The 14,385-nt window shown below is 40.4% G+C and overlaps 1 protein-coding gene across 1 annotated transcript in view; it reads left to right on the top strand.

The window, feature by feature from the left end:
* JADE2 (jade family PHD finger 2) overlaps positions 1-14,385 on the top strand; it is a 1,051,451-nt gene that overhangs the window by 601,267 nt on the left and 435,799 nt on the right. Inside the window, exon 5 of the mRNA XM_044069238.1 lies at positions 13,283-13,443. Within this exon, the coding sequence (XP_043925173.1) occupies positions 13,283-13,443 (161 nt within the window). The remainder of the gene's footprint in view (positions 1-13,282; positions 13,444-14,385) is intronic.

Genomic DNA, 14,385 nt, shown 5'->3' with positions numbered 1-14,385 from the left:
GGGAAAAATATAAAAATAAAAAATGTACAATACGCTGGTTGCATAAGTGTGCACACCTTCAAATTAGTACTTTGCAATGTGCACACCCTTAAATTAATACTTTGTTGAAGCACCTTTTGATTTAATTACAGCATTCAGTCTTCTTGGGTACACACCTGCCATCAATTAAAGAGACTCTGATTTAACCCCAAATAAAGTTCAGCTGTCCTAGTAGGATTTTCCTGACATTTACTCAGTTGCCTGCTACAGCAAAATCCATTGTTCGCAGAAAGCTTACAAAGCATCAAAGGAATCTCCTTGTTGAAAGGTATCAGTCAGGAGAAGGGTACAAAAAAATTTCACCAGCATTGGATATACCATGGAACACAGTGAAGACGGTCATCAAAAAGTGGAGAAAATATGGGAAAACAGTGATGTTGCAAAGAACTGGACGTCCCTCCAAAATTGATGAAAAGACAAGATGAAAACTGGTCAGGGAGGCTGCCCAAGAGACCTACAGCAACACTGAAGGAGCTGCAGGAATTTCTGGCAAGTACTGGTTGTGTACTGCATTTGACAATCTCCCATTTTCTCCATATGTCTGGACTATGGGGTTGGGTTGTAAGACAGAAGCCTTTTCTTGCACAGAAAAACATCCAGGCCCGGCTAAAGTTTGCAAAACAATACATAAAGTCTCCCAAAAGCATGTGGGAAAATGTGTTATGGTCTGATGAGACCAAGGTTGAACATTTTGGCCACAATTCCAAAAGGTACATTTGGCACAAAAACACTTCACATCTCCCAAAGAACACCATCTCCACAGTGAAGCATGGTGGTGGCAGTATCATGCTTTGGAGTTCGTTTTATTCCGCTGGAACTGGGGCTTTAGTCAAGGTGGGCGAAATTATGAACAGTTCCAAGTACCAGTCACTTTTGGCCCAATACCCTCAGATGTCGGCTAGAAAAAGCTGAAGATGAAGAGGAATTTCACCTTTAAACACGACAATGACCCCAAGCATACATCCAAATCAACAAAAGAATGGGTTCACCAGAAGAAAATTGAAGTTTTGGAATGGCCCAGCCAGAGCCCAGACCTAAATCCATTAGAAAATCTGTGGTGTGACCTGAAGATGGCTGTGCACAAGTGATGCCATTACAGTCTGAATGCTGTAATTAAATCAAAAGGTGCTTCAACAAAGTATTAGTTTAAAGGTGTGCACACACAGCAAAGTATTAGGGTGTGCACACTTATGCAACCAGCATATTGTATGTTTTTTTTTTTATATATATTTCATATTTTTTCCCAACAGGTTTGTTTGTTTGTCAATTGAATTGTACAGGTTATAGGTCACATTAAAGGTGGGAAAAGTTTTAAAATGATTTATTGTGGTCTCATTTTTTATATCACAAAAACCTGGCATTTTAACAGGGGTGTGTACACTTTTTATATCTACTGTATATGTGTCCTTAAAGGGTCATTTGTATATATCCCATGGTTCTCTACTGCAGGAAGTTTAAGGTATCACACAGTGAAGGCTCTAACTTGGCTGGGTCTTTCTTGCAGCTTTTACATTTTTTTTTAATTTTATTATTTGTTTACCGGGAAAGTCTGACTTGGAATGAAGTCAGTTTTCAGTGGAGGCCCAGGGAGAAACGCTCCAGATGCATGCCTTTGTAACGTGGGAGGAAACAGGAGCACCCAGAGAAAACCCACACAAATGCAAGGAGGACATGCAGACTCCGTACAGAAGGCACCCCAGCTGCAAATCAAACCAGAGGACCTCTTGCTGTGAGGTGACAACGCTAACACTGCACTACTTAGCATGATATAGTTTCTCATGATACAGTGGCACGTGTACCAGACCTTCAAGCTTTTGCTTTGTTTTTTGGAGCACAAGAAGAATTTGCCCACACTATCCTGTTTGTTGAAGTTCCCAAGTACCCATGTTCCCCTTATGGTTATTGCATATTTCTGTAAACACTGTCATCTTTTGGGGAGGGGGCAAGGTGGAGATTGGTCTGACATTCCTACACTGCATGTGATGAAGCTGTTACTGTTGTTGAACCTGATGAGTACTAAACATAATTGTTATTTAAGACCAATGTACAGGTGTACATGAGGATTTCCTCTTTGACCAGCATTACCAGGTGGTAGGAGAGTCCTTCATTGTGACCCATGTGATACACAAGGTGATTATTTACCATTCCAGGGTGGGTGTCTTTCCAATGTGCACCTTAGCCATTTGCCCAGTCTTGGAGAATAATCTTTCTTTTAGTCTGTTGAACAAATAGTTTGAAGGGTAAATGTTTCTCACTGAGAGGGAGATGGTCTTGGCAACCTGAGTCACTTAGGCAGACTTCAGAAGTTGTCCCACTGCTTGGTGTTATACTTCCTTATTTCCAGGCCACAAAATAACCCCCATCCTTTGCAAGACTTTTTCATTACTGTACTGATGAAAGGGCCTGTACTGATAGAGACGCAATCACCCTTAAAATATGTACTAATAGTAGTAGCAAATGTGATAACATATGTCACTTGGTATATCCATTCCTCTTCTTTTAAAACTTTGCCAGTTCCCTCTCACTTTTAAAACCTTGTTAAATGCCTGGGTACATATATCTTCCAATGCAAAATAATAGTCAACAATTTGTTCAAAGATTCATAGATTTGTACTAGGCTAATGACCTCTAGGGTCTGTATAAGTTTAGCCACACAGTCCAACCCACTTTTGTCACCAAGTACCTTGGATGCCTATATGGTGGAGTATATTAGTAAGTAGGTAACCAAGGGTTATTAGGGGTAAGTTAATTGTGGATTAGTTTACTTACTCTCAACCTCTGTCTATCCGGGACTGTTTGGAGTGGGGGTGATTTTGCAATTTACCATCCAGTGATCAAAGTTTTGTTTGAATAAGATCAGGGATAAATTCTGCTTCACATGTATGGGGCTGTTATTCTGTAGCTCTGGGATCCTTTGAGAGAGACAGCTGTCTTTCCAGAAGATTCTTTTTATGTCACAGGCAAAGTTCACGTCCTTAGAGCTAGTGCTTCTGATGCTGTTTGTTTTGCAGATGTGCAAGAGATCCATCAGAGCTGGGTCTGTGGATGCCTTATGTGTCAGACATATATTGTCTGTCAGTAACCTGTAGGAGACTGAGTACAGAGATAGCTCTATATGGCAGTCTGCGTAGGACAGGGCATTCATGCCCTGGATTCTCCTGGTGAGGAACCTTTGAGGGCACTCACAACTGTTGCAAGTGCCTCATTAGGTACATGCCAAAAGGGACACTGTACTCCGTGATTGGCCTGATAAGGGCTGAGTAGACTGATACTATAGCTTGCGTGGACCTGGATGCCACACTCTTGCTTATGAGTGGGACGACATAGCCAAGATAGTAAGAAAATCATTTTATGTGTTGATCGAAGGCCAGATTGCTGTCTGCGTATGTTCCCAAATCCCTAACTACCAGGTCAGTTATTATTGTGTCTTATCAATGGAGTAATTAGCTTGGGTGGATGAGTTCTCAAAGGACACATTAATGAATTTCTTTTTGTTGAGTTTTAATTTAATAAGTGGCACTGGCACCAATCATCTGTTTGTGTCAGATCCTCTTGTATTGTGGGGGGAATCTATGATAGGTCCCAATTTACAGTAATCTGCGAACATGTTATCCTGAGGCCTTCTACATTAGACTTGACTTCCAAGAAGTGTTCTTGAATGCCAAACAGCAGAGGGCCCAACGCATCTTCCTATTGGAGTATCAGCACTCGAAATACTGAGTGCTGACAAGCCAAAAAAGACTGAAAACACAGGAGAAGAGAAAATCTTGAAAGTAGCTCTTCTCTTTTAAACCTCTTTTTGCACCCCCAGTCTGGGGGGAAGCTCCCACATCCGCAGAACATATATGTATTAAGTCCAATATCGCCGTATCTCGGAGAAAAGAGCATATTCCGAGAAATGGCATCTCAGACTTAGTACATGTAAGACTGATCTTTCGGCCATTCGGTCTCCATATTTCAGGACACAGTCTAGCGGGTCCCAAAATTTCAAATGGTTAATGCCCAGCAAGGAGCCCTGCGTATTCTGCTGGTGACTGGTCTCATTAGTCCTGACTTCTTGAGTCCTGCCTATGAGACAGCCAGCAATCCAGCAAGTTATGTAGGGATTTATGCCTATTTGTGAGAGTTTGTCAACAATACCTGAGTGCAGTATTGTATCAAACACCTTGTACAGGTCAAGGTAGGTGGCATGTAGTGTTTTTACCTTATCCATAGCCTTGTTGACCCTCTCAAATTAGTCTACCAGCTTGGGTAGGCAAAACATTACCTTAAAAAAGCCATACTGGGATGAGCCCAGTGTGTTTCGGCTGCCAATGTCCTTGTTGATCATTTCTATGATAATTTGTTCTATGGCTTTGCATGTCAGACCTGTCAGACTGATGGGTTTGTAGTTCCTGTGGTCAATTGATGGTCCACCCTTATGGAGAAGGATGACCGTTGTGGCCCTCCATTCACCTGGTATATAACCTGGTTTGAGGCTGTAACTGAAGAGTGCCTCTAGTGGTCCTGCTGGCTGCTAGGTCAAGTTTTAGGCTATTTTGGTGCCAACTGGGGATATTGCTGGGGCCTTCTGAAGTAATGTTTTTGGCCTCAGCAGAAAACTAAGTTATTAAAATTGATCATTTTGTGTTCATGTTGTGGCATCATCCTAGGTGAAGGTTGAATGCTGCTCAGTGCAAGGTACGTACCTGTCAGTGACACACATTCAGAGAGAGCCAAAATATCTCTTTTCTTCTAGTCCAGTGAGCCAAGTCTGAGGTCATATATACCCACATGGACTATGATAGAAGTATATTGTTACCTCTGGTACAGTGACTTGAGTGTGTCCATGATATTGAGGATCCTCGCTCCAGATAGGCAACTAACCGTTATCTTCTCTTTGTCCAGCCTGGTGAGAAGGGCATCTGTTTGTTGTACAATAGAATCCCCTATGACAAGAGTACTCGCCAAAGTGTTTGCTTGTCTTGTGGGCTTGGTTCTTGGGGAATCATTGGGTGCAGGCCTATGTTAGATGTTGATTTTGGTGTGTGCGCTAGTGGTTACTGAAGATGGGTGTTTCTGTTTGATGGCTTAGGTTGTCTTTGAGGTATGGAAAGGTTGTGCCTTAGCGTAATATGGTCCATTTGTTTGGTAAGCAGTGTGTGTGTGGAGGATGTAGTGTGTATTCTTGGCAACCTTGTTTGCAAGCCAGATTTTTACCTTCAAGGAAGTTGCATATGTACATCTCTCCCATACTCTGTTCCTTTAAGGATTAAAAGGCTGCAGAGTACGAGTATGAATGCTTTTGTATACACCTTATATTTTGCTTAAAATTTAACTGTGGAGCTTTTCTCCCCGGGCCTCTGCTGAAAATGGGCATGCATCCAGTCAGACTTTCCTGGTCAATAAATGTAAAATAGATAAAATAAAATAAATAAATGAGACAATTGCTACATTATCTCAGGGTGCCCAAATCTACCAGGCTGGCCACAGAGACATTAGGAAATTGCACATCCATGTTGTCATGACCAGTATTAGGTTGGGTTGTTATGGTTTTGGGACTTGGTTTTACAGGGGTCACCTGAGCGGTGTCTAGGGTTAAGGCTAGCTGTTAGTGCTATGATCTGGTATTAGTGCGGTTCAGTGCACTAACTAACTGCCCTACGTTTAGCTCCGTGCAAAGTTTTTTTGTTTTACAAGTTAAATTGCTAAGTACTAGCTTTATAGGTAAAGTCTTAACAGTCTTAAGCATTTGCTACTATATAGGGCATTGCTAACTGCGGTGAGGGGCTCCATGCAAAAGCACCTAATTTATAGCAGACAGAAAAAAGCTGAAAACTAGTCCTGTGCCCTCTGGCGAACAAAAAAAAAAAAGACGACTACACTTCGAGCTCCTTGGAATGCTTCCCAATGGAGACTAGTTAACCACCTTCTGCCGCAATGATGACACTGGAATTTCTTAACGTAAAAATGCAGCAAAAGTACTTCTCAAGTACAGATTAACAATAAATTACTACCCAACAACTAAGCCTCTAGCTAATTCACCCTTCTGCAAGGCGATTTGGGAACAAACAGAACTGGTAAAGTACAAATCGACAGAGAAATTGTGTTTTTTGCCACAAAATGTAATAAATGTTTTCAAAAATGCATGCAGAACCAAATAATTATTATGTCATCAGCCTTGATGACACAGGCTACTGCAACTTTTTATTTTTCAGTGTCTGTGTAGCTTTCTCAGCCATGTGCATGGCATGATCAATGATGTGGCAGTTTCTGCTATCTTTTTATAGGCCCTGGGTTTTCCTGGCAGTGCTGCTGTTCTGCAAAATCCTCATGACTATTAGGTTTTAATTTACTAGTCAATAATGGGTGAAGTTATTTGGGCAGCAAAGCTTCATTAACATGCTGATTGTAGCCAAGATTGTAGGGAACACAAGTTGAGTGTCACATCATAAAGACTAAAAGTAGATAGAGGGCCTTTAGTGATGGTGCCAGTTCCCTGAGTTATTACTCCCCTGGCTTCAAAACTTCTTTTCCTCTGCTTATTTAGATCTGAAGAAAGAAATGTATGAAAAAAAGTCTTTTTTGAGGGACTTAATTTAAATTGTGAATATTTTATCAAGTTTTAACTACTGTCATTTGAGATGCTGCCAGTGAAAATGTTCATGATGTATGACCTTGCGGCAGTTTTTCTTGCTTGTGTCTCTTTTTCTTAATTCCTGTCACTAAGCAAGGTAATTGCGTGTTCCTCTTAAGCCATTACTGTTTTCCTATTGCTGTAATTTGTATTGTACCTCCTGCAGCTAACATCATGGTTCACAAGTAACCACACTGTATATTAATGAGCTTGCTGTGTATTTAAAGATAGATTATTTTTTGTGAAGCATTGCAGGAGCGTGTCTTATAAATAACTCTCTCAGCCTTGTATACCTTGAGTGCGTATTAACTTATTGAAGTAATGGTGTTACCACTCAGCATGGTCTCGGGTCTGTTTCACAAACTGTTGGGGAAAAAAAGTAAAAGCTCTGTAGGTGAACAGCTATTAGCATGTTATTCACTGGCATTATGTTCCCGGTTAGGGGTAAGGGGCTATAGAGATCAGTCCAGAGAACACAGGATATTTTGCTTTATATGAAAAGTGGTTTATTGCGAAGTTCATGCAGTTAAGCTGGTACTAACTTTATTCCCCTCTGGTATCATGTAAGCCCATAAGTACCAAGTATTTTCATTAAAGTGGAGCAAGTTAACATTAGTACACTTCAAATCAGGCATATACTTATAAATGAAGTAATTGAAAGGAACAAGCCACTCAGTAGAATCTGTCTCTACTGGTTTATAATGGGATTTATAGTCCGCTATAAATGTTTACACCATTTAGATTAACTGATAGTATGCACTGCATATTTTGTTTTACAGTTTAGGCACTAAATATAAAAAAATGCTGAAGAACTTGGTGTTATTAAGTTGACAGCATTTGAATGTTGGATGCAGATTGGTAACAGACACCATGACACAAAGACTTGCATGTCTTGGCTAGTTTTACTAGTGAATCTGAATGTAAAAAAGCAAACACATTAATTTTTATCATACTGGTATAGGAAAGAGAAGGACAGTTAGAAATGATGACTCTTTTCATAAGCAGCTCAGTAGTTATACTTGATAACAGAACTAAAAAAAGTAAAGCATTGAGCTAGCTGTGTTGCTGTACAAGGATAAAGCCTTGATTATGACCCAGGCGACCCCTGTTTAATTAGCAGTATGAGTATCTGTCAGAGATTGCGTGGGAAGGGTAGGCATGCCTATGCTCAGGGGATGGGGTAGAATAGGGTCGTTCTGTGCTACACTCCCTTGGAGGTGGAATGGCAGTGTCCAGTGACAGTCCTGCAGCATTCGTTAGTCTTAAGCTGTGAACAAGGTAGACTTCTTCAGCAGGTGCATGGAAGCATGCATTTTGTGCATGAGGAGGTGTATGCTGATCACACTTTCTGTCCCAAATGTGAGGGGCTAGAGATTTAAAAGAAAACACTAGCATTATTACCAAGATGGTGGAGAGGGAGCAACCAATCCTTGTGGCTTCCTGTATAATGGACTCTCCAGGGGGGGAGGGGACTTAATAGTCATAAGGCATATGGGACAAAAAAAAAAAAAATTAAAGCACCCCAAACTTGTTAAATAACTGCATAGTATTGCAGTGCAGTAAGGCAACAGTAAAACATTTGAAGATGTAAAGTCATGCTAGTATTTATACAGTAGTGGGACCTTTTGGTCAATTTGCCTTCTGCATAGTGGCCAGTCAGTAACTCCACCCACAGAAGAAACAGTGTGAGCCACATCCTATCATGATCCATTACTTTTAAAAAAACAGAAAAGAGGTGCCATTGTGGCCTGGTTGGATTTAACCAATACTCAAGTGTTTATACAAGTAAATTGCAGCCATAGAAAAAAATGCTCCCTAGCCAAATGGTTTCATTATAATACTACAGATTCTTTGCATAATATGGTTAAGGGGCTTGAAATGCATTCCAGTAAGGAAACAGAGGCACTCTAATGTAAAGCACCTAATGAACAATTAAGTGTCAGAAAACTCACACATTAAAAATATCCAGTTAGTTGGTGAGAGCAAAGATTGTGTAATTTTCTGTGCTGAAACTTGTACTAAAAGTGGTAAGAACAAACACAAAGAAATTATGAGGCACATCAGGACAGAGCAAATAAATTATTTGAATTGTGAAACACATTTCAATTCATACATTTGTCCCTACAGAAATTGTCTTTCTTAGATAAGCATAATTTATTCTGACTTATTGTACTGATAATTTGGGTCTGTACATGGACATTTATAACTCTGCGGTGGTGGTGCTGTGGTAGCGTTGTCGCCTCACAGTTAGTCGTTGCCCGTTTGATTCTCAGAGCGTCTTCTGTGTGTCAACATGCATGAATGGGCGTTCCTTCGTTGAAGGTTGTGCGTTAGGCCCGGCAAGCCAGCACGTAAAAATCTACTGCCAATCATTAGCGGACTGGAGTTCTGCTGTGGCGACCCCTAACCGGGAAAAAGCCGAAAGACACAAACAAACATGGACATTTATAAATGTAGCAGAAGGTTGAATATATGTTTGCTTTTGATGGTGACAAAAACTGTTTCTGCTTTACTCTTTTATATCTTATCCTTTTGAGCGAGCTATTTTAAGAGATGTGAAAAAAGAAGAAACATTAGCAAGGTGATATGCAGTCTCCAAGAGTACCCATGGAAGAGTTTGGTACTTTTAGAAAATCCTTGAGATTCCATGTGAGCTCCGCAGCTGAAAGGTAGTTTAAAGATATGTAAAGACAAGAAAATGCTTTTTGTATTTAGTAGAGAGATGGCACAGGGATGACATGAGAGAGTATTACTAAACAGAAAGAGGGGTGGATTATTGTGAAACGTAATCTGGTGAGATAGTAATCCTAAAAACAGAAGCAGTAAAAAAAATTCTTTTTTATGGAATCCACCATTAAGGAGGCCATGCCACCTCTACATGTACTTATAACCAGCTCTAAGGTTGCTGCATATCAGTGTAAAGGATATATACAGGCCATTAATTAAAGGACATATACAGGCCATTAATCTGGCACACATATTTAAGTGGCACCAACCTTTCAGTAAAAATTATTACTGTAAAAAAAATTGTTCACCTTTGAAGTCAAGTGGTACCCAACCCAAACACTGAGTTACAGTCATAATTAATTGATTGCACAACCCAGATAACCAGAACCCTAAAAGCAATAAAATATTGTTTTCTACACTTGGACAAAACCCCCTTGCAATCCCCCATATGGGCTCTTTGTCCGCAAGCACCCCTTAATAGTCAGTATTAACTTCATGGCCACATAGTGTGTTGCATTCAGTCAGTGAGTGGCAGTTGAGGAAAGGTAGCACTGGAAAAACAAAAACTGTGAGATAATGATCCACAAGTTACAATACACTGAGTATGACTTTACAAGGACATAATCAGAACCATTTATTGAGGGCAGTTTTTGCATTTATTCTTAGAAATGGTAACGAAAGAAAACCAAGCTGTTTTACCAAAGGAGTTACTATCCACAGGGGCTGCAGAGAGCTTACAGATAAGGAGAGGACCATGCATGGTGGGGGGTTGTCACATTCAGTATTATTATACATCTCCAGACTAAAAGTAATTTTCGCTAGTGCAAATAATCATTCTGGTGAGGCAAATGGCTTAGAATCCATTTTTGTTAAATCATTGCAAATTTGGAGTGGATTATAAATAAAGGGTTGATGGCTGTAGGAATCTCTCCTGCTTGGGGAGTGCAAAGCCTCCTAGTTAAGTAGCTGGTTCCAGCCCCATGAAACTCTTCCAACCCAGTATTTGACTATCTTTACTGGGTAATCTACTGTTAACTCTTTTGTTGCACAGTCGCAACATCCGGCCCACATAACTACACAGACCGTGAAACCTTCTGACTTTGGGCAGTACCACTGTCATCTAAAAATACTCCATACTGACTCTTAACATGAGCCCAGAACATCATAAGGATTCCCCAGGTGAACCTTATTCCCATGGTCCAACTGTTTGCAAATTGCACTAAAAGCAGTGTTCTCTGTTCTCCAGTAGACACCTGTTTTATACTGTACTGTTCTAAATACCGTTCTGAGTTGGGAATAGCAAACCCCACTTGGAAACATAGATCATTTGAGCAGACAGAGTACTGTTAACAACTGGAAGAATTCCTGTTGACTTTAGTCACCCCTAAGAAACTCCCAGTGAGAAAGTTAATGAGAGTAGGCCATTTAAATGGGGAACCAGGGCCCGAGGTGGCTTCGGCTGTTGCTCCAATTGAGGGCAGATTTATTTAATTTGAAGTACAACAGTCTTCTGCAAAGCCAAAGATCTAAGAGTCTGACTGCACACCTACATCCACCACCCCAGAGCAGTGGGTATAAGTTTTAGCATTTTATTTCTGAACTTGGAGTGAGGATGCAAAAATGAAGTAGGAATATGGAGCATTTCTGTCGTGTTACTCTTGACAGTTAAAACAAGAGCAAAACTCCCCAACACAGACAGACTTGCAGCCCTTACCCCCCCCCCCATAGAGCTCCCAATATGCCAATACATTTTCCCAGGAAACCAAACAAGCCAAGGACATCTAACAAGAAAAACCTGCTAACTGTGTCAAAAGCCTTTTTGGTACCCATTACCAGCATTGTACAGTTCTGCTGCCTGGCTCTGTAATGTTGAAGATGTGTCTTTCCTGAAATCTAAATGACCAGGGTTTGATTAGTGGATGTGGAACTGGAGGGACCAGACAGGGAGAGGGAAGGAATGAAGGGGTGTAGTCTACCTCTTAGCACAAGAAATCTGGGCAAAGCCAAAAATAAATTGGGGAGGGTGCAAAAACCCAAAGATAGGGACAGATTTTAAATATTAATCTTATAAATTTAGAAAGTTGTTAGAATAAAACGTTTTGTGTTAGTATGCATTTTCTGGATGCAATGAAGTCTGAGATTCAAATGTCTTTCATTAGTAAGTGGCATAAGTCCTTAATGATTTGCCAGAAAACCACACATTTTACGAGAAACAGGTCAAAATGTGAGGCACAAATCTGGAGATTCTAAGAAAATCTGAACAGTTGAGAGGTATTTACCACTGGCCTTTCCTGGGTGGTGGGAGTACAGCTTTGCAGCACACAAGTGATAGAAGTCCCCCAGTGGAGACCAGAGAAAGTGAACATTCATGCCTCAGGGGGGAGGGGAGGGGTGGGGTTGCTTGAGAGGAAATGCCCCTTGCAGAAGTTAGGGAAAACACTGCGGCCCATTGCTCCCCCCCTCTTGTATTAATTGGTCAGCCTTGTAGCCACAGGTGTTACTTGTTCAGGGGCATTAATCAGTTGTGTGAAACTTCCAGACAAGTTCAAATCCTAGGATTTCGAAAATACTCATTTTTCACACCAGTTGCCCAATGTGGGCTGGTCAACTAGGGTGACATAGAAAAAATACGATTCAGAAGCAAGTATGGCCACAATGAGAAAGACTTCTTTATAGGCTCATTAGCATGTCTCAACATTGTACGCTGATGATGTCAGACCTGGATGCACTAGTGTTCTTCCTAGTGGCCTATGCATCATGTCATTCACAGTCATGGAAACACTCACTCACATGCGTACTCCAAGTCACACACATCCAGACTCTTGATTGCCAATCTAACTTCCTTAGTGAAGCCACTCAGACACGCACATGCATGCACATTCAGACACCTTCATTCATTCTGTAATATACCCATGCATGCACATAGACATACAAGCACATCCCCATACCCACATCTTCGCTGAACTTACCTGCTTCATGAGTGCCCCGATAGATGTGAAATGGTGACTGCTTTGTTTTTACAGTGGTCACTTTTTCCTTCTGGAGAATACACTTTTGATGAAAAACAAAGGTTTTTTTTTTGGGGGGGGGGGGGTATTTGCCCATGACTCCCATTTTTTTCCTCTTTGTACAGGATGCAGTATAATGTTTTGCCATCATGTTTGTGGTGAGTCTCTCTCTTTCTCTCTCTCTATTTTATTTTTTTCAGGTGGAGCTTGTTCATAGACTATTTCTATTGTATAATTAAATAGGCCATTGAGGCTTCCTTGTTTCTGTACTTTGTGACTATTGGTCGCTGCAGTTCCCTTAGAAGAATTTTGTCAGATCCATTTGTCCATAATGTGGTTTTGCAGGTATGACTTAAGGATCTGACCAGATGAGATATATTTTCTCAAAGGTCGACTGTTATTGCAGACTCCTAAGTATCAATATCTTTGAATTCCATCTAACGTTAATATGTGCATGCATTTTCAGCAAGGAATTTGGCAAATTTGATTGCTAAGCTTTAAAGCCAAACCTAATGCTGGGTAAAGTGGAGGATAAGTCCTACACCCCCCCTATACCCCCACAAACACACTAATATAATGTACTTTGAGGTTACACAGCTTTGGGAGTAAGTTAAAAGAAATTGTACAGATGAACCCATTAGATGGAACAGGATCAAGTGATGCGTATCTGCTTTAAAGCAAAGCAACCACAAAAACATAAATTGTCAGCATGTCTAGTGCTCCTTTGTGTAGAGATCTGTTGTTTACAGCTTGCAGAGTATATTAGCACAAATTATAAGTAAAGAGCATTTGCAAAATATTAAGCTTAAATATCACTGGCCTTTTCTTTTCCCCTTTAAAATATTCTTGAAACCCACCTGCCTTTACTTCAGTTGTGCGCTTTATGTTTTAGGATTCTGGGAAATTCTGAAGATTATTTGCAAGAGTCCCACCATGAATGCACACAGTTTAGCCGAGCCCGAATAAGACCATCTGAGGAAATCAGCCGATATGACCTGAATGAGATCGATGTTTGTTGGTTAGAGCTTGTCAACACGGAATTCCATGAAATGGGTATGACTTAATCATTTTACATCTCTAGTATTTCAGAGCACAAACTATTTTTCCTCTTTTGTTGTTAGGTCTTGTGAGTTCAAAAAAGACATTGAGGACAAAATCACTATAAACCTTATAGTACTGTTAAAGCTAGTTAAAAGCCTTACATACTGCACAAGAGGATCAGATTATGAGATTGTTTTACTAGGCACACACTAGACAGTAACACTTGTTGTACAGTCTTTTTTTCTTCCCCGTCTTAAACAAGTAGAAAATTGCATCATCCTTTCAGCTACATAACCATTTTTGACAAAGGCAACATCAGCTGAGTTGGTGCATGTTTCCTTTATTGAGGTGCCTTGTTAGCATGAATGTGTTTCTGTAGGCCTTGGTACAGAGATTTTAAAAAGCCTACATTTGTAGTATGACCCATTTTCAGCATGCTGTTCACTTCTCACTGGCACACATTTCTACCCCGAAAACTGTCACTGCTAATGAAGTTATGATGGCAGGCAGACTTATTATTACCCTTTCATTTATAAAGCTGTAATTAATCCTGGACTAACATATTTAATCTTACCATGGAAGTCATCATGACAGAAATGCATGCATAAAGTTAAGAAAGTGCATTCCAATAAAACTAAAACTCAGTGGGTTTAAAATACATACAGTACTGAAAAAGAACAAGAACTCTTGGTTTTAGACTTGCTAGGTGATTGCTAGGCTTGGGAGACCTTTTTCTAACTTACAAGACTTTAAGTGAGGATTTTTCTTATTGAACATCTGGACATCAAACTACAGATAACTAATGTCAAACAAGGAGGTATTCCTTTTAAGCACAGTGAAATAACTGTAGTGACGCTGCTGGCTGTCAACTAGGAAATGGTTCCTCGAAGGGGGCCAATCCTTTTTTAATCACAAACTGTCTTATTGATGACTCGCTTATCTTAAAGTTGTGGA

This window comes from Protopterus annectens, chromosome 4.part0 (genome assembly GCF_019279795.1).
Source record: "Protopterus annectens isolate FY-2018-M chromosome 4.part0, PAN1.0, whole genome shotgun sequence".
Classification (NCBI taxonomy): domain Eukaryota; kingdom Metazoa; phylum Chordata; order Ceratodontiformes; family Protopteridae; genus Protopterus; species Protopterus annectens.
The sequence above is the reverse complement of the archived record's forward strand: the minus strand, read 5'-3'. Positions and strand labels throughout refer to the sequence as shown.